Source organism: Sapajus apella, unplaced genomic scaffold, assembly GCF_009761245.1.
Source record: "Sapajus apella isolate SASKATOON/1434 unplaced genomic scaffold, GSC_monkey_1.0 scaffold98, whole genome shotgun sequence".
Lineage (NCBI taxonomy): Eukaryota > Metazoa > Chordata > Mammalia > Primates > Cebidae > Sapajus > Sapajus apella.
In genome coordinates, this window is record NW_022437038.1 from 7,088,945 (window position 1) to 7,108,063 (window position 19,119).

At 44.1% G+C, this 19,119-nt stretch overlaps 1 protein-coding gene across 4 annotated transcripts in view; it reads left to right on the plus strand.

Annotated features, from left to right (window-relative positions):
• The first annotated feature begins 325 nt into the window (after window positions 1-325).
• Window positions 326-19,119, plus strand: part of DRP2 (dystrophin related protein 2) — a 42,692-nt gene continuing 23,898 nt past the window's right edge. The window contains exons 1-5 of one of the 4 annotated variants that reach the window (XM_032257796.1): window positions 326-440; window positions 681-744; window positions 3,730-3,766; window positions 13,154-13,332; window positions 17,437-17,600. In XM_032257796.1, coding sequence (XP_032113687.1) covers window positions 13,216-13,332; window positions 17,437-17,600 — 281 coding nt within the window. In that variant the 5' untranslated portion in view covers window positions 326-440; window positions 681-744; window positions 3,730-3,766; window positions 13,154-13,215. Of the gene's footprint in view, window positions 745-3,729; window positions 3,767-13,153; window positions 13,333-17,436; window positions 17,601-19,119 lie in introns of those variants that run through there. The other 3 variants (XM_032257794.1, XM_032257795.1, XM_032257797.1) reach the window with 3 other exon arrangements.

The following is a 19,119-nucleotide window of genomic DNA, read 5'->3' on the forward strand; positions in this document are numbered from 1 at the left end:
CTAAGAGGGGGTAAAGATGAGACTTATGGGTGGCTGGCAGAGTGTCCTGAGCCCAAGACTGTACCTTGAGTATCAGTGATGATTCTAGAGCACAGTGTTTCAACCCTCAACACAGAAACAGAATCCTGGACTGGCTACTGAGGGGCCCCTGCCAGCTGCTGGCTCTGAAGTTGGTTTTGTCTGTGGGCTAGATCAGTGTAAGTTGGGGTCGAGGCTGCTCGCTCAGCTAAGCAGCTTGATTGATCTCCAGCGCTCTTTTGTCTCCTCCTCCCTAGTGGAAGCCTCTCCCCCTTTTCTCCTCTCCCCCTCTCCCCCTCTTCCCCTCTCCCCGTCTCCCCCTTTCCTCCTTTCCCCCTCTTCCCATCTCCCCTTCTCTCTCTCAGGCTCTTCTGCTTTCCTCCTCTGCTTTTAATGAATCTCCAAGAGCCACCACATCTCTGGTAGTTTTACAAAACTGTCCTTGCTCTTCCTGCATTTGCCCAGTCAAGGGTATTTTTGCCTGAGGTCGGAATGATGCTGTTAGTCCTGGTGATATGATTGCATAGCAACACAGAGCAGCTCTGAGAGGGGAGGAGGAGGAGAAGGAGAAGGAAGACAGGGAGGTGGGAGAGACAGAGGGAGAGTGTGCATACAGCAGCTGTCGGCATCCCTGTCTCAGGGACTTCTTTGCTGATTCACAGAGGCAGCCCAGCCCCGGCTGCCTTACAGCTGCCGCCTGCTTCTTAGACCGGACGGAATCAGAAGGTAGGCCACAGAAAAATTATTTCCAAGCCTTGTCCTTGTTCAGCTGGCTGAGGGGAAATGACTGAGGAAGGGGAAGCTCCAGAGGTACTGTGTGGCGCGTTGGGGCGGAGTGGGGGGCGGGAGGATGAGTATGAGAGTGAGTGTGTGTGTGTGTGTGTGTGTGTGTGTGTGTGTGCACGCGTGCCTGCCTGCCTGTCTGGAAAACTTGCATTAAAAAATGCCCTCAATAAAGTAGTCACCATTTAGATTCATAAAGAAAAAAAAAGATGCCCAAGAATAGAAACTCAAGCCAATTTGAGCAACTAAGGTCTAAAAATGAATAAGAAGGAGGTACACAGTTTGCTTCTTTGAGAAGAGAGGGGCATTTGTTTATTTATTTTAGGTTCTCAATGGCATGCTTTTTGTCCGAGAGTATATATCTTGGCAGGAGGGAAGGAAAGGTGTGTGGAAAGCATTCGCTAACAAGGGAGGAGGGAGGAAACATGGGACCTTGGAGCAGGTTCCCTGAACAAATGAGTATTATGGCCAGCAGACAGGACACAGGAGTTCTTCCCTGAAGTAAACCAGGCTCTGACCTAAGAGCCTGGAACTGAAGGTCTCCTCTCATCTCTGTGTTTACTTCCTGGCTCTATTGTTTTTCTGTTACATTTTTTCCCTCTTGTTTTCTTCCCTGGTTTCCTTTCTACACCCTGTAATCAGGAGGCGTCTTTCCACTCTTGAAAGCATAGCTTGGAGTGGTTTCAAATAGGGGTTGTTTCTCTTGGAGTCTAACACCCCATCACCTTCTGCTCTCACTGCCTTTCCCAGCATCAGGCCAAGTGCCCCAGCCTAGTAAGTGGGCCTCAGACTGTAATGGGTAGGTAAGATTTATCCCTCCTTTAGTAGTCAGGTCGAGCCGGGCCTCACTGGTGTTGGGTGTAAGCAGGTGGCAAGGCTGGGGTGGGGTGGAGTGGGGTAGAAGAGGACGTCAGCAGCAGCTGCTGCCTGCTTCCATTGAAAGCATGGTGCATGCTGTCTGGAAAAGAATATACTTTTAAAAAATGTTTTCTTTTTGATTGTCAAAAGAACAAAAGCCTTAAAAAAGCTATGTCTAGTTCATCTTAACTCCTGACTTTTCCAAAGGAATCCTTGTTTCTAGATGAAAAGCCCTCAGGTAAATCACCTTTTAAAAGGCTGGTGGGAACCACAAACCTCAGGAGATTTTCTTTCTAAGGTTTGCGTGGGGACATGATCCCAGAGAATCTCAGGGCCTTGTAAGGAAACCTCCGTGAAAAGGCAGCGTTGAAGTGGCAGTATTATGTCTTGTCTCTGAAAGAAGACCAAGCCCCTGTGTCTCTGGGTGGGCAGGCCTCTGCCCTATAGTCTTGCTTTCTGTAAACCGCTGCTAGGGGATGAAGGCACATGGAAAAAGGTCCTCTTCCTGTGAGATTTGTACTTCTAGGCATTCAGCATTAGCTAAGGAGCTCTGTGCTCCAGGACGAATTACCCTTCAACTCCGCCAGAAAGGAGGGGAGCATAGCTTGAAGCAGTGAATTTAGCAAAAGCCCCGAGCCAGATGCAGAGAGCACATCTGGAATTCAGCCCTTCTAACTACAGATGCTCACAAGTTTCTGATGTTGGATCTGCCACCATGCCAACTAGGATGGGGTCTCACTAATGAAGGCTGAGAAGATAACCTTCTAAACTTCTCAGGGATACACACTCAGAGGAAACCCATTAAGTGGAAATTATACTATGAAATGACATTACTCCCTTACGAAAGATTCTAAACATGCATCAGCAACAAAAATAGCAAGTGAGATAAATCCTTCTAGGATAGCATTTACCAAACCAATGTTCTATAGTGCACCATCCTGGGAGAATGTTAATAGATTCTGTTTTAAAATAAGTGGTGTGTGTGTGTGTGTGTGTGTGTGTGTGTGTGTGTGTGCATGTATTCTGTGGTTCAGTACTTTTTTGGAAATGCTTCTTAACCGAATTCTCATTTTGGAGAGTCACAGTGTATATAATGCATATTAAAGACTGAGAAGCACTGCTGTAAATGAATCTGTTTAATTTTGTTTAACCCAGTACATCCCAGACTGGTTTGACCAGGGAACACTTTTCTGTACGGAAAACACTTTTGCCTCTTACATTTTGGGGAATTGCTGCTCCAAAAAAAGAAGAAGAGAAAAAAAAAAAACCTAGAAAAAATCGTCACATGGATAACACTTGTAAAATAGTCTAGTTTGACAATGCATTTCTTTTTTTTTTTTTTTTGGAGACGGAGTTTTTTTGCTCTTGTTACCCAGGCTGGAGTGCAATGGCACAATCTCGGCTCACCGCAACCTCCGCCTCCTGGGTTCAAGCAATTCTCCTGCCTCAGCCTCCTGAGTAGCTGGGACTACAGGCACGCGCCACCATGCCCAGCTAATTTTTTGTAGTTTTAGTAGAGACGGGGTTTCACCATATTGACCAGGATGGTCTCGATCTCTTGACCTCGTGATCCACCCGCCTCGGCCTCCCAAGGTGCTGGGATTACAGGCTTGAGCCACCGCGCCCGGCGACAATGCATTTCTAAACATGAAAAACCCAAGCAGTTGATCATATTGTTTTCCTTCCCATAGATGAGAATCTGGGATTATCTCCTGATTCCCCAGCCCACTGTACCCAACTGCTGCTTCTCTAGCAGGTTCCCTCTTGTGAAACTAGTCCAAGGAAAATGAAGCAGATTTAAGGAATAATCCTTTGATTTTGAGTGCAACATTTACATTTAATACATTTTTTCTAGTATTTTGTTAAATGCAAAAATTGTCAACTTTCTTTTCAGCATGGGCTTTGTTGCATTCTTTTAAACAATGTGTTATAAAATACCTTTGTACATTCAAAAAGGTATAAAAATAAAATGGTGAAAATCAGGCTATTCACTGCCCAGCTTGATAAAGAAGTAGAGTTGAAACCTTCTGTCTATTCTCCATGATTAAAGTTCTCTATTTCCTTTCAAAGTAACCACTATCCTGGAGTTGGTGTTTATTATTCCCAGGTATTGATTTATACTTTTACTACATGTGTACATATTTTTAAACACTGTATACTACTGCTTTATATATTTTAAAAGTTTATATCAGTGGTGTATTATACGTATTCTTCTGCAACTTGATTTTTCTTTTCTTTTCTTATTTTCCCCCCAAGAGACAAGATCTTGCACTGTTTCCCAGGCTGGAGTGAAGTGGTGTGATCATAGCTCACTGCAATCTCGAACTCCTGGGCTTGAGCAATCTTCCAGTGTAACAGCCCCCCAGGTGGCACCACTATGACCAGCTAATTTTTTTTTCCCTTCATAGAGACAGAGTCCTGCTGTGTTGTCCAGGCTGGTCTCAAACTCCTGGCCTCATGTCGTCCTCTAGCCTCAGCCTTCCAAAGTGTTGGCGTTTCAGCCATGAGCCACTGCAATTAGCTTGAAACTTATTTTTTCTTTTCAATGTTATATTTGTGAAATGCATCCATGTTGTAACATGGGGCTCTAGTTTCCTCATTTTTTTCAGTATTGTATGCTCATCTAATGACTGTACCACACTTTATCCATTCTGCTGTTGATGGACAGTTAGGCTATTTCTAGTTTTGAGCAATCACAGAGGTACTGTGATAATTCTTGTGCAGCTATTCTTAGGTGACAATTTCTATTGGGTAAATATCTGGGTAGAATTGTCCCCTTACAGGGTATGTGCATTGTCACCTGTGGGAGATATTGTCAAATCACTATGCAAAATAGTTTACTAACTTATACTCCTACCAGCAATGTATAAAGATTTCAGATTTATTGCATTAATGGGCTCTTACAATTTTCCCCCATGGGGATGCAGCTCTGATTTTTAAATTGGACAATAAATTTTATTTCTCAAAATTGCTTGATAGCTAAACTTCCCAGGAATATATTTCCTTGTTTTCATTTGTAAGTGAGGGGATTGGCCTAGATGATCTCAAAGGTCCTTTCTAACTTGAAAATGAGTTTCTATGATTTATTCATTAAATGAGGTACATCTGAAGCAGAACCTTGGTATTTTGGCTGCATTGCAGGAATTATTTTAGGAACTATAACAAAGTATGTCACCAGTGAAATGCGTTTCTCTTCTCTTACTGCCATACTGTTGGGTAGAAAGGCAGTGGTGTGAGAGGAAAGGCAGTTACACAGTGTTACTTGGATTAGGGAGAGGAATCTGTAGCCCATGGGAAGGGGGTCTCCTTCCCACTGCCCTGTTCTTTACAGAACCTCTTCATCTTAGAAGTCTTCCCTATCTCTTGAATTTTTTCTCCCAAGAATAATAAATGTTTGCTATTTTTTTTTAAAGTAGTCCGGGTGCAGTGGCTCATGCCTATAATCCCAGCACTTTGGGAGGATGAGGAGGGCAGATGACCTGAGGTCAGGAGTTCGAGACCAGCCTGACCAACATGGCAAAACCTCATCTCTACTAAAAATACAAAAATTAGCCGGGCGTGGTGGCACGTGCCTGTAATCTGAACTACTCGGGAGACTGAGGCAAGAGAATTACTTGAACCTGGGAGGGAGAGATTGCAGTGAGCCAAGATCACAGCACTGCACTCCAGCCTGGGCAAGGGAGAGAGACTCTGTCTGGAAAAAAAAAAAAAAAGCAAATAATATAAAGCAAAAAGGAGAATTCCCTTCATGCAACTCTCTAAAAGTAATATCAATGAACAACAGATGTCCAGGCTTCCTTTCTGCACATACACACAGTAAAAAAAATGTTTTTACAAAATTGGAGTTCCACTAAACATGCTATTCTGACATTTGTTTTCTTTGGCCTAAAATATATATCTTTGAAATCTTTCCAAATTAGTGCATATAGATCTATGTCTTTATTTTTAATAGCTACATAATATTCTGCCTTGTGAGTGGCTATCGTAATGGATAACATTTGAATGTTTACTAAATGCCAGAAACTATGAATTAACTCCTTGCAAAAAAGCTAAGAGATGGGTCTTTTTGTTATCCCTGTTTTACAGATGTGGGGACTGAAACACAGTAAGGTTGGGGAGCTTGTCCATATATGTGCTGATAAGTGGCCAGGGTGCAAACCAGAGCGTCCTGGTTCAGAGCCCCAGACAATCCTGCTGTGATATGTCTCAGACATAGTCTACTCACCAGTCCCCTGTTGGTGGACATTTGAGTGAATTGCAGATTTTTGCTATTGCAAACAATACTGCAGCAGACATCTTTGTCCACTTCTGCAGGTCTTTCTGTAACATAGGTTCTTAGATTTCTTCAGTTTCTTGGTAGAAAGAGCTTATTTATTTATTCAAAAAGTATTTATTGAGCTCTAGGCATTGGAGAGGCTCTGAGCTGAAAACAGGAAACTTGACCAGAATTTCACTTCTCAGATGTCCTATAAAGGTCACTTAAGTGCTTTTCATGGTTTGCCAGCCTCGTGCTGCCCCAGACCCTAGACTCACTGCATCCTGTCTGTTTTTAATTGCGTCACTACCCAGGCAAAGACACAGTGGCGTAACTGAGTCAATGCTTGGGCTCCCACGTGGTGGTCCATAGTCAAAAATAATCTCCACTTGCCAGATAGCAGTGATTACAATGCCTCAGAGCCTGGGTTCTAGAATTTACAGAGGCAGAATAGCATAATGGCAAATAACTTGTATTCTGTTGACACAACTGCCTGGATACAAATCCCAGCTCTTCACGATGTATTCACAAAATGACTCTGAACAAGTTACTTACCATCTCTGTGCCTCAATTTCCTCATCCACACAATAAGGATAGCAATATAACTACTTTATAGGGTTGTCGTAAGGAATAAATGGGTTAATATATGTAGACTTCTTAGTTAATATATATAAAACACAGAATACATTTTTTTTCTCTTGAGCAGAGATAAAAAGCTTTAAAAACATGGGAGAAATATTAGGATTTCAGCATGAAAGCAAGATTGTTGGCTCATGGAGGATAAAGCCCACACCTGATATTTATTTATATCCCATATATTTTTAACACAATGCTAGGCACCTAAAAACTGGAGATGTCTAGGAACGTATGCTACTTAAATTTGTGTTGAATAACATATAATGTTAGCATTTGAAACAACTACAATAATAAATACAATGTTCACATTTGAAATAAGGCTTGAAATGGCAAAAAATTGCCGGGCGCGGTGGCTCACGCCTGTAATCCCAGCACTTTGGGAGGCCGAGGTGGGTGGATCACGAGGTCAAGAGATCAAGACCATCCTGGTCAACATTGTGAAACCCCGTCTCTACTAAAACTACAAAAAAATTAGCTGGGCATGGTGGTGCGTGCCTGTAGTCCCAGCTACTCAGGAGGCTGAGGGAGGAGAATTGCCTGAACCCAGGAGGCGGAGGTTGCGGTGAGCCGAGATCGTGCCATTGCACTCCAGCCTGGGTAACAAGAGCGAAACTCCGTCTCAAAAAAAAAAAAAAAGAAATGGCAAAAAATTGCAACAACTTAAACGTAGGTGTGGAAAAGCTGCCACACCAATCTTTCCATAAAATAGTTGATGACATCCTTGCATTTTGGTGGGGAGTCAAAGGGGGCAAAGAGTTAGCTGTTATTAAATAAGTAATGTGTTCACATGGGTCAAAATTGAAAAAGTACAAAATGATATTTAGTAAAAAATTTTATCTCCTATTGGTAACATGGGGCTTATGTGGTGTGGGTAATAATTCTATTTCTCAACCTGGGAAGTGATTGTATGGAGAATTTACTTTATGATAATTTCACATACTTTACATATATGCTTTATGTACTTTTGTAGGTATATTTCTCATTTGCAAAAAGGGCAGAAATAGTAGAAATTCCAAAGAGATGGGGAGAATTTTCCTGCTCAGTTCCCTTCTCCAATGGTAACAGGCTCTTTTGTATACTTCCAAAGATATTTTATTGCATCTATAAGCACACATTTTTAGTATACAAATATAGATGAACTACCAGCTTGATTTTTCTCTTGTTTCTTTTTACTTAGAGATATTTTGTATTGGCACATAGAGTTCTTAACTCTTTTTAAAGTAGCTGTATAGAATTCCATTGTATGGATACATCATTATTTAATTAGTCCCCTAGTGACAGATGTTTAAATTGTTGAAATTTTTTGCCATTTCAAACCTTATTTCGAATGTGAACATTGAACTTATTATTGTACTTGTTTCAAATGCTAACATTGTACATTATTCCACACAAATTTAAGTAGCATACATTCCTAGACATCTCTAGTTTTTAGGTGCCTAGCACTGTGTTAAAAATATGTGGGAAATAAATAAATATCAGGTGTGGGCTTTGTCCTCCATGAGCCAACAACCTTGCTTTCATGCTGAAATCCTAATATTTCTCCTGTGTTTTTAAAGCTTTTTATCTCTGCTCAAGAGAAACAATGCCTTCTAACTGAGCCCTCCTGAAACAGCCTGTGTGTGGCTTTTAGAACCAGGAAAGAGTACTCGTAGTGGCAAAAAGTTGTAGTTTGGTATCCAGCAGGATCCCTAGGGGAGGGCACAGAACAGTTATTGCCACCCAAAAAGCATCCTCCATACCTGCATATGTCAAAAGCTTCTCTTTCACCTTAGCTCAAAAGCTTCTTTTCCATAAATACAACCTAAATCCCTCCAACTAGAAATGAATACTTACTCCTCTATAGCGTGTTTTCTATGTGACCTCTTATAGCATGATTTCTCTGTACTGCTGTCTTAGTCCATTTTCTGTTGCTTATAACAGAATACCTGAAACTGAGTAATTTATAAGAAAAGGAATTTATTTCTTACAGTTATGGAAGCTGAAAAGTTGAAGGCCGAGGGGCTGCATCTGATGAGAGTCTTCTTGCTGGTAGAATCTCTCCGAAATATCCCAAGATGGCATGGAGTATCACATGGCTAGAGGGCTTAGTGTGCTAGCTCAGATCTCTTCCTATTTTCATAAAGCCATGAATTCTCCTCCCATGATAACTTATTCATTAATCCATGAGTGGATTAATCCATTCATGAAGGCAAAGCCCCCATCACCTCTTAAAGGCCTAGCTCTTAATACTGTCACATTTGGGACAAATATTCAAACCACAGCACTCATGTAGGGTATGAATAATTTTCCTCCCTAAAATTATATTTTTTTGGTTTATATATCTTGTTTCCTACATTTGACCAGTTGGGGACGAAGTCTGATTCATCTTTAATCCCGCATAGCCTTTGCAAATTAAAAAGAGGAATAGGAAAAGAATCAGTATGTACAGATGGTGATTTGGGATAGGATGGAGCTAGATAGAGGCAGAAGAATGTGTATAAGAAAGAGTCCTCGCCCAGGGATCAGGAGGGGCTGGTTCTCTGTGTCTCAGCATCTTCATCTGTAAAGTAGGATCTTAATTCTGGCTGGGACAACTTTACTAGGTTGTGCTGAGGATCATGAAAGACAGCACAACAGACTAAAAGGCCATGTTATATGAATACAGGGAATGATAGTATTTCGTGCTTAGCAGCCCTTAAACATTAACATTTGACACATTAGCAAACTAAGTCCTAGAGAGGCAATATGACTTGAGGTCACAGTCAGGGGCTAAGTCTGAAAAGGGGGCAGAGGATAGTCATTTTAGGACCAGAAGAAACCTATTCCTTTTCTGCCTGTGTTGGGATTAGAAGGTCTGAATTCTCAGACTTCTGGGTTTATCTTAGTTTTGTTGTGTGAAGCCTCAACCTAGCATCAGGTCAGTAGAGGAATAAGAAAGAAAGACGTTAATCTGGAGAGAAATGAATCTCAAAAGCGGAGAGAAGAGATAGTTGATGCAACAAGAGATACAAATGACCACTAAAAGTATGGAGGAAAAGCTAAATATTTTAGCAATTAAGGAAATACAAAGGAATCCTCAAAATGCCATTTTCACTCACAAAGGTGGCAAATAAAATAAGAATACGTACTGTTTGTGTGGCAGGTGTGCTGGGAAACTGACTCTCTCATACATTGCTAGTAGTAGAATAAAATGATATAACTTTTTCTAGGGCAATTTAGAAATATGTATCATAAACACTTTGATCTAGGAATTCCCCCTTCTAGGCAATTATGCCATGGAAAGAATCACAAATATGCACAAGGTTGTTTATTGCACTTTGATTTATAAAAGAAGAACTATAAACATATGTCTAATTGTTAAATTACGGTGTATCTGTTCAGTGGAATACTATACAATGATTATAGCTAACACTTATTAAGTTGTGCATTGTTGCTAAGTTATTTAAATTATTAACTTTAATCATTAGAATAATTCTGTGAGGATGCTATCATTATTTATCTCCATTTTACAGATGAGGACTGAGGCTCAGAAAGGCTAACTTGTCCTGGGCCACACTGCTAATAGGTTGAACAGTGTGGATTTGACTGTAGGTCTGTCTGATGCCAGGGCCCATGGCCTCAATCACAGTGCTGTACTTCCTATGCGGCTGCCAAAAATCATGTTTTAGGCTGGCCTGGTGGCTCAAACCTGTAATATCAGCACTTTGGGAGTCTGAGACAAGCGGATCACTTGAGCTCAGGAGTTTGAGACCAGCCTGGCAACATGGCAAAACCCCATCTCTACCAAAAATATAAAAAATTAGCCAGGCATGGTGGTACACACCTAGTCCCAACTACTTGGGGGCACTGAGGCGCGAAGATCGCTTGAGCCTGGGAGGTTACAGTGAGCCAAGATCACGCCAGTGCACTCTAGCCTGGGTGACAAAGTGAGAGGCCCTGTCCCCCCAAAAAATCATGTTTTAAAGGAATAGTTAATGACATTCTAAAATGACCATGATATAATGGCAAGTGAAAAAAGCAGGATACGAAATGATAGTATATGATGGCGATTTTATTTTAAAAGTGTATGTATATATTTTTCATTCAAAGAAAAACTGGGAGGCTTCATACCTGTTAGTAATGATTATCTCTGGGTGGTAATATTACAGATTATTTTTATTTCCATCCCTATTATATTTTGTATTTCCCAGTTTTTCTGTAAAGAACACGTATTACTTGTATAATCAGCAAAAATAAAAATGTTAACATAAAAAGAGGTCTGAAAGCAAGCCTCTTGTAGCCTTTATGCTTATAACACATCCATAGCAATACTTCATTTTTTAATCTAAGTGACTAATTCTTTTGTGGTGTTTGATCACAGAGGAGCCATCTTTTCAGACATTCTTTGGGGATGAGTGGCAACATAGCTGTATAATCTCTAAGGACTTTGACTACAACAAAGTACCCTTTAGACCACAACCTCTTCTGCCCTTATGACTTGTAATAGTCTCTAGTCTTGGGACTATGGTCTCCTGAGGAGGAGGGATGGATACTTAATGCAAGGAGTCCACATATCTTTAGATGCATAAATGTTTTTCTCACTTGGTAAGTTCTAAAAGTACAGCTACTATTGTGGGTGAGAGTGGGTGAAGTGAGATTTTTTTTTTTTTTAGTCTTAAGAAGGGGCCCGTATATCTAAAACGTTGTGAACCACTGGAATAGAGTCTAAGAATGGTGGCTATTTAATTATCAGCATCATGAATAAAAGATGCTCAGTTCTGGCCCTTTGAATCAGGGTTTATGAGTCTTTGCCCCATACTAAAAGAGATCACCCTTATTATTTGCAAGCATCATCTTTGCCACCCATTCTCATCACATTTGTGTACATTCTCTAAACCGTCAATTGGTTTGTACATCTAAAATTTGTCTCTATATTTCTCCTTTACTAAGCGTAGCTCTTGACATCTAAAGCTGAATATGTCTCAAGCATAGCTTATTATGTAACACTGCCCTTATCCCCTACCACAGCAAATTTACTTTTTCTCCTGTCTTCCCTCTCTTTCTGTTGGCCACATTATCCACACAGCTCCCAAATTAGAAACCTTTGACTCCTTCTCCTTCCTTATTGTTCACATCCAATTGATCACCAAGCCCAATATATTTTACCTCTCCAATTTACCTCAGAGTCATGCTGTCTGCTTCATCCTCACTGCAGCTGCCTGCCTATATTATAACAACTTCTCAACAGGTTCTTCCTTTTGGAGAATCACTCCACAAGAAAGGCAGAGGGCTGTTTCTAAAATGCAAATCTTGGTCAGGTGCGGTGGCTCACGCCTGTAATCCCAGCACTTTGGGAGACCGAGGCGGGTGAATCCCCTGAGGTCAGGAGTTCAAGACCAGCCTGGCCAACATGATGAAACCCCATCTCTACTAAAAATACAAAAAATTAGCAGGGCGTGGTGGCGGGCACCTGTAATCCCAGCTACTCGGGAGGCTGAGGCAGGAGAATCACTTGAACCCAGGAAGCAGAGGTTGCAGTGGGCTGAGATCGCACCACTGTACTCCAGCCTGGGCAACAAGAGCAAAACTCCGTCTAAAAATAAATAAAATAAAAATGAAATAAAATGCAAATCTCATTACGTCACTCCCTGCTTAAAATCTTTAGTGCCTCCCCATTGTCTGCAAGATAAAGCCTACAATCCTCTGCTTGTCATTCAAGGCATGGCCCAATCTGGCCACATCCTCATCTTCTGCTACTCACAACAAGGCACCTACCTTGTACTCTGGTCACTCCGAACACACCATACATTTTATTTTCATGTTTGTATTTTTTTAAACCTTCACTGCCTAATTTATCTTTCATGACTGACCTCAAGCACATTTCCTTTAGGGAGACTTTTCTTGATATGACCAGATAGAACTCACCATTCCTTCATCAGTCTCTTCACTTCATCCCATAAACACTTCTATTATGACCTCAAATAACACTTTATGGCCATTATTTTCTCCACATTTGTCCTCTCTATATGTGAACTCCTCAGGGGAAGCCCCCGTGTCTTTTTCATCTCTGTGTCTCTTGAACTTCAGCCATACTGATCACACTGCCTTGTGAACATGTGAGGCCTTTTTATGACATCCACCTTTGCACAGGTGGATCTGTCTGCTGGGAATGCCATTCTCCTTTTCTCCTCTTCTCTGCACAAGCAAACATCTGCTCATCCTTTGAGACTCATCTCAAGTGTGGTCTTTCTGAAATCTGTGCACATTCTCAGAGTTAACTGTTCCCCACTCTGTGCTCCCTTAGTCTTTTGGTAAACCCTTGATTTTAGCATTTGCTATGAAAGCATTTTATTATAATTATCAGCATACATGACTGCCTCTCCTACCCATCTCCCCAACTCCACCCTTAGGTTTTGAGATCTCAGCAGTTATCTTTGTGTCTCTAGCACAAAGCACTGTAGGTAAACAACAAATACTTCCTTGATCAATAATTAAATAAAGTCTTTTATGGTACGTGGTGGCCTGGGTAGGTCAGTAAGCTTTGAATACTTACTTGTATATCAGGTCAAGTCACCTCTGGGTAGATGCTAGATTCATAGGCTTTTCTAGGTCTTGACTTGAAATCTCTCTGTATTGTTTTTCCAGGTGCTTAATGATCAATAGTTGTTGCACTGCCTATCCTCACCCCCCCATGAGCCTTGGTTTTTATGCAACCTATGGTCATGCAGGGATGCCCTTACACCCTTCCACGATGTCATGATTGGCAGGCAGCTGACCAGTTCCGTCATAGCAGCAGCCTCCGAAGTACCTGCCCCCAGCCTCAGGTAAGAGTCTGATTGTAAAAGAAAGACCTGTGGAGAAATAGTGGACACAGGATTTGTGTGTGCTTGGGGTACTCATGCTTCCTAAGGCTCAGGGGCACTCTCTGTATACATGCAAACCCTTGGATAGCACGAGGAATATATTGGGCCCATCCTTTATCACTCATGAGGTCTTTTATGGGGTGCATAGGGAAAGGAAGAGTGTGGGGCTGGGCAGGTCAGAAGGCCCACTGTGGCTGAGGGGGGCTGGTTCCTTGTTAACCTTCTAAGAGTTACAGATCCGGGAATGCCCTACAAGAGTATGATCCTTCAGAGCATGGTCCAGGACAAGGCAGGACCTTCCTCTGCCTTGGCTTCTCTGTGGCATGCCTTCCATATTCTGCAGGTGTCTCTCTCCTGCCATTGGCTTTTCCTCTCAAGTTCCTAGCCGTTTTCATAGCTTCTGGCTCAGCCCCACTTAAAGTCCCCTGAGCTTCATATCTGCCTCTCCTCTCTCTCTGCTCCCCTAGGAGTGCAATGGTGGTGGTGTATGTGCCCGCCAGTGTATGTTGGTAGGCAGGTAGAGGATGCATGTGAGACAGGAGAGGGCAGCCCCCTTTCCTGACAATGAGGCAGGTCTAGGGAAAGTTGACTGGGAAAGGGAGATGCATAAGCATACTTTGGGTTGCCCTCTAATGCTTTGGGGTCCAGAAGCTATGGGGGTATGAGAAAGTGCTATGTCTCCTGGAGCCTCACAAATGGGCTGCAGTGCTGAGTCACTGCTAGGGGGGCAGGCAGCAACTGAATATACAGGGAGGAGGAAGGGAGGAAGAAAGGAAGTGGAGATGGAGAATATGGATGCTGGGGAGCCCGTTTGGGGGGCAGTAATGAAGGAAAGTCAATGTCTGGAGAGGCATCAGAGTCAGGTCCCCTTGAGCTATTTTCCCACATCCGGCCTGAAAGAAATTGCTGCCTCGAACATATTCTCAAAGCCAGGGTCAACGTAGACTCTCCCATTAACCTACCCCTTCCCCAGAGTGAGTCTTTCACAGGATCTAGGGATTGAGAAAACTGAGCTCTTCCAAAAGGCTTGCCCTATTCATTGTCTGCCCCCTCCAAGCACCACCATGTAGGCAGGGGGACCTGAGGGCTTCATTTTGTGATTGCTGATGGCATGGCTCAACTTCTCTCTTCTGCCACAATCCAGTGTCTCTTCCTTTCCTGCAGCCTTTTCCTCAAAGATTCAAGGGAGGGATAGAGAGCCCTGCAGGGAGTGGAGTGCAAGAAGCAAATATCCTACAAAAGCCAGAAGTAGAAAGCAACTGACATTGCTATTCATCATTTGCCTATTGTGTGTCAGGCTCTGCTAGATGTGACTTGAGAGTATACGGGGAAGTAGGAGAGGAAAAGCAGGGCAATGGTGAATAGTATGGCAGCTGGGTGGGGGTGGGGGTTTAGGAAACCAAGAAGTCTGCAGGGAATGCAAAGCTAACATGTGTAGAACCCAGCTCATCATGGGTGCTCCTCTCAGAGCAAGGACAGCTTGGTTGTAGCTGGGTCACAAGGAGCTGTTTCTAACTCTGGGGCATTCCCAGTGCAGAGGACCCAGCACAAGTGAAGCTACGGCCCAGAGCTAGAGTCACTCCCTGCTCTTGGCCTGCCATCCCTTGCCATCCCCCAGCCACCCTGGTTGGCTCCACCTAAGAACCCCAGAAAGAGTCAGGCAGCTGTTCCAGCTATTCCTGTAGGTGGGCCTCAGCATGGAAACAATGTAGAACTGTTGGAAAGCCCAGAAGACTCTGTGGGAGATAAATGAGGATGGGAACAGAACCCTTTTTGGTAAAAATGATGTGTTTTCCCTCAGTGCTGAGGGGTGGGGGCCCAGCTTGGGAATGTTAACCTTTCTCCAGACAAGTCTGTTTGAAAAGGAGAAAAGTGGCCACTTCCAGGAGGGGCCCTTCCCCTCAGACCAGTGGCTTATGGGAAAGGGCCTTCCTCCTGCCCCCATCCAGGGTAGCACAGGCGGGGCACAGGAGCCTCCCTGGCACCAGCTGCCTACATGGAACTGCTGGGTCCCAATGACCCCTTTCCCTCCCCTGTGAAGGTTCAACAGGATGCCCACAAAGCGCCAGTTCCCTTTGGCCTCAGGGTGCAGTGAGAGGTCTGATGGCTGTGGCTCTCCCTCCACTCCTCTCTGCTTCTCAAAGGCAGGGCAGAGCACCCCTCCATTTTCACAGTGGGCTCTGATGGATCTCCTGGCCTCTGCACTCACCCAAGGATAATCACATTCTGAGGGATTCTGCTGCCCATGCTTCGCAATGCTGCCATCCCATGGATTTGTCCCCAGATATGCCACAAACCTTCCTTACTGTCTCTGAGGAGGCTTACTTAGTCGAACACAAGGCTTATTTTCAAAGCCCATCCTCTAGTCATGTCTTGGGGAAATTGCTTACCAGAAGTTTGTCACCAAAGTGATCTGCCCGTATGCTCCACCTCAGGGGAGGGGTGGGCCTAGAGGCAGCGTGAGCCCTTTGTGTCTTCCATGGAAAAAGAAAATAAATCTACAGAAGCTACGCTCTGCATGCCCCTCCTCAACACCATGGAATGCCCAGTCCCACTCCCGCCACCCTTGCCAGCCTGAGAGGGCCATCGCAGCCCCCGGTGTGGCAAGCCCTCACAGTTGGGAGCATGCTGGAATTCCCCAGAGACAAAGCTCTGATTCACAAGCCAGGCCCTGACATAGCCGCCCCCTCCAGATTCCTGGGGGGTCAGTAAACAAACAGGGTGACAGCCCCCGACTCCTGACCTGACTCAGCCCCGCCTGCCTCACTGAGAGGGCTTGCTCAGAGCCTGTCAGGACTTCTGCCTGTCTGCAGCTCACCAGGCACTAGGTCTGGATTCCTGGTGAGGGATGAACATGGAGCTGCCAGATCCTGCAATGGACTCCCCAGGCAGCACAGGTAGGGTCAGCTCCTGGGCTGCAGGCTGGCTGAGTGCTGAGCTTTTCCCATAGCTTAATTCCTTACTCACTTCCCTTTCCCAGTGTGGCTATGAGCTATGGTTTTAATGGGATGATTGGTTTCCTAAATTGCCCGGAGAGTCTTGTGTGGGGAGGAAGTATGGTTTAGCGGTGAGGGAAGACTACAAGCATCTCAGCCACTGACTAGCAGTGCTGTTTTCTTTCCAAATGAAGGCAAGCATGTAGACAAGCTAGTAGGCAGGTGTGGGTCTCCCTAGTCTGGGGTAGAGCAGCCCAGGCTGATTTCCTCCTCCAATTCCCCTTCCCTCCACCTGCTTCTGCCCTCTGGCTGGGCAGTTCTGGCAGTGTGCTGTAGGTAGCTACCTTCCTTAGGACTATTTGGGATAATCACCATTCTCCCAAACCTCACAATTCCCCCCATAGAGCCTTACCAGTGTCCAGGAGAGCAAGCGATAGACTATGTGCCTGGGGGCTCAAGACTAGACTTTGGCAGGCTCCATGACTTGTCCTCTTGGCCACCGACTCTGGTCAGAGTCCTTTGCTCATCTTTATGAGCAGAGCTCTTGAAAACTATGTCCAGGCCTTCTGACTGTGGTGGGAAGTACGGGTGGAGAAGGGTGGTGGACACATCAAAGCCAAGGTTCATATGGGAAGTAAGACATCGACTGCTGATGGTTCTCTCTTGCTAGTCTACTCCCTCTATAAATCTTTATGGTGAAACTCCTCAGCTTGCTTTTCTAGAAGGTTGCGTAGACTGTAGGACCCTGAAGTACGAGCCAACAGCTCACCTGGAATGCTATGGTTGCCCAGAAATTGGGCAATTCTGTGCAGCTTCTTACCTAATGCAGGTACTTCCAAGACCCCATTTGGACAGTGGTCTGGGCAAAATTTATAATAATGAGCAACAATACTAGTAGGCAGTAGTTCTATGTCACTGACATGTACCAAGAGAAGACCAGGCAATGAACAGGGCTACAGGGTCTTTCTTCATCTCAGTCCCTGAATACACACACACACACAGAACAGTGTTTCTGAACCGTGGCAGCAGCCCTTCTCTCCCCTTGCTCATATTTGTCTCATCCTTGGATTGGAGCAGACCAGGGTGTGGTACAATCCAAGGATCACAGGATGTTTGTGTTTCTGTCCAGGTTAGAGCTGCTGTCACCAGCCCTGCACCTCCTCAGGATGGTGCTGGGGTTCCCTGCCTAAGCCTAAAGCTGTTGAACGGGTCTGTTGGTGCCTCTGGACCCCTGGAACCACCAGCCATGAATCTGTGTTGGAATGAAATAAAAAAGAAGTCTCACAACCTCCGGTAAGAAACAGGTACCTTAGGGAATTGGCTTGGATGGTGTTGGGCTCCTTTTGCTGCTGCAGCCTGTCCTCCTTTCAGCCTGTGCCTCCCCCTTTCCTTAGCCCACCCACTTCTCCTCGCTTTCCTATGCTGGCTCTAGGGAAAGAGCCTTGCTTAGAAGTCAGGAGACTTGGATCTAAGCCTCAATTTTAAGTAGATGTGTCACCCTGAATAACTTGAGTTCTTGAAATGTTAGCTTCCATTTGTTTTTGTTTTTATATGGGAAAAAAAATGAGTGGAGGAATCATACCTGTTTTAACTACCTCATGGGGATTCAAATCAGATGTAGAAATGCTTTCTAAACTTAAAAGTGCCGATGTATAAATGAAGGGGATGATTGCTCCCTTCTCCTCTTCCTCTCATAGCTGTTCTACATCTTGGTAGGTTTCATCTGTTCACTTCCCCATCCTTTTACGTTCTATCCGTAAGTTTTCAGCCCACGTATTTCTCCCCAAACTAAGGGTAGCTCTATAAGAGCCTAAAGGCAATCTCTTTCTCAGTTGATCAGCTTTCCATGGCCGTCTGTTCATGCCTGCCACTTTTCTTCTCCACCCTCTATCATCAAAGTCCATGTTTCTGGCTTCTTGTGGGCTTTGGTAGGGGTGACGGATTGTGAATGTGTTGAAAGAATGCAAGCTTTGGAGTCAGATAAACCTGAGTTTAAATCATAGCTCTATCAGTAACTTAACTGTGTGACCTTTGGGAATCTATTTACCCTTTCTGGGCAATAGGAATGCCTACCTGATAAGGTTGTTGTAAGAATTAGTTGAAGCAATAATTTAGTTAAAGATCTTGGCCTAGGTGATGGTGGTGGGGGTGGGGGGGTGGCAATGAATAAAGATAGTTATTATTGTCAGCCAAGTGGAATGGCTTGATGGCTACACACATCCTTGGCCAGCCTCCAGCTTCCTACCATGGTTCATTTGGAGGGCAGCGGGGTGGAAGGGCAGACAGAGATAATTATATAGTACAGATTTTTCTGTTTCCAAATCTCAGACCTCTAGCCAGTGTTCCTTTGGGTCGCATGGGCTGTTATATTCGTATGCATCCTTGCACATGTGTATGACTAACTCAGCCACCCAACTTACCCTTTCTGCTTACTGAATCCTCTCTGCTCAGAAGGCAGTTCAGAACAGCCTCTACGGATGAGCAGTTTGGGGTGACTTGAATTCTACCAGAGCAAGAGGGGAACCAGACAGCTGTCACCTCTAATGCTCTTGCTCAGTTTCCTCCCCTTCCCAGCCTGACATTTGGCATGCAACTGAAGTAACTGAGATCCACAAAGTGACATTTTAAGCCATTCAAATTTGGGATGCCTCCACACCCATGGTTCTACCATGGTTTTAGTACTGTGCTCCATGTGGAGGTGCTTTGGGAACCTCTGTGGGTGAGTAAGAGGGAAGACCCCAGGCCTCCTCCCACTTGAACCAGAAAAGCTCCTCTTGAAATTGTTTTCTATATTAACGTTCCACATAACTTA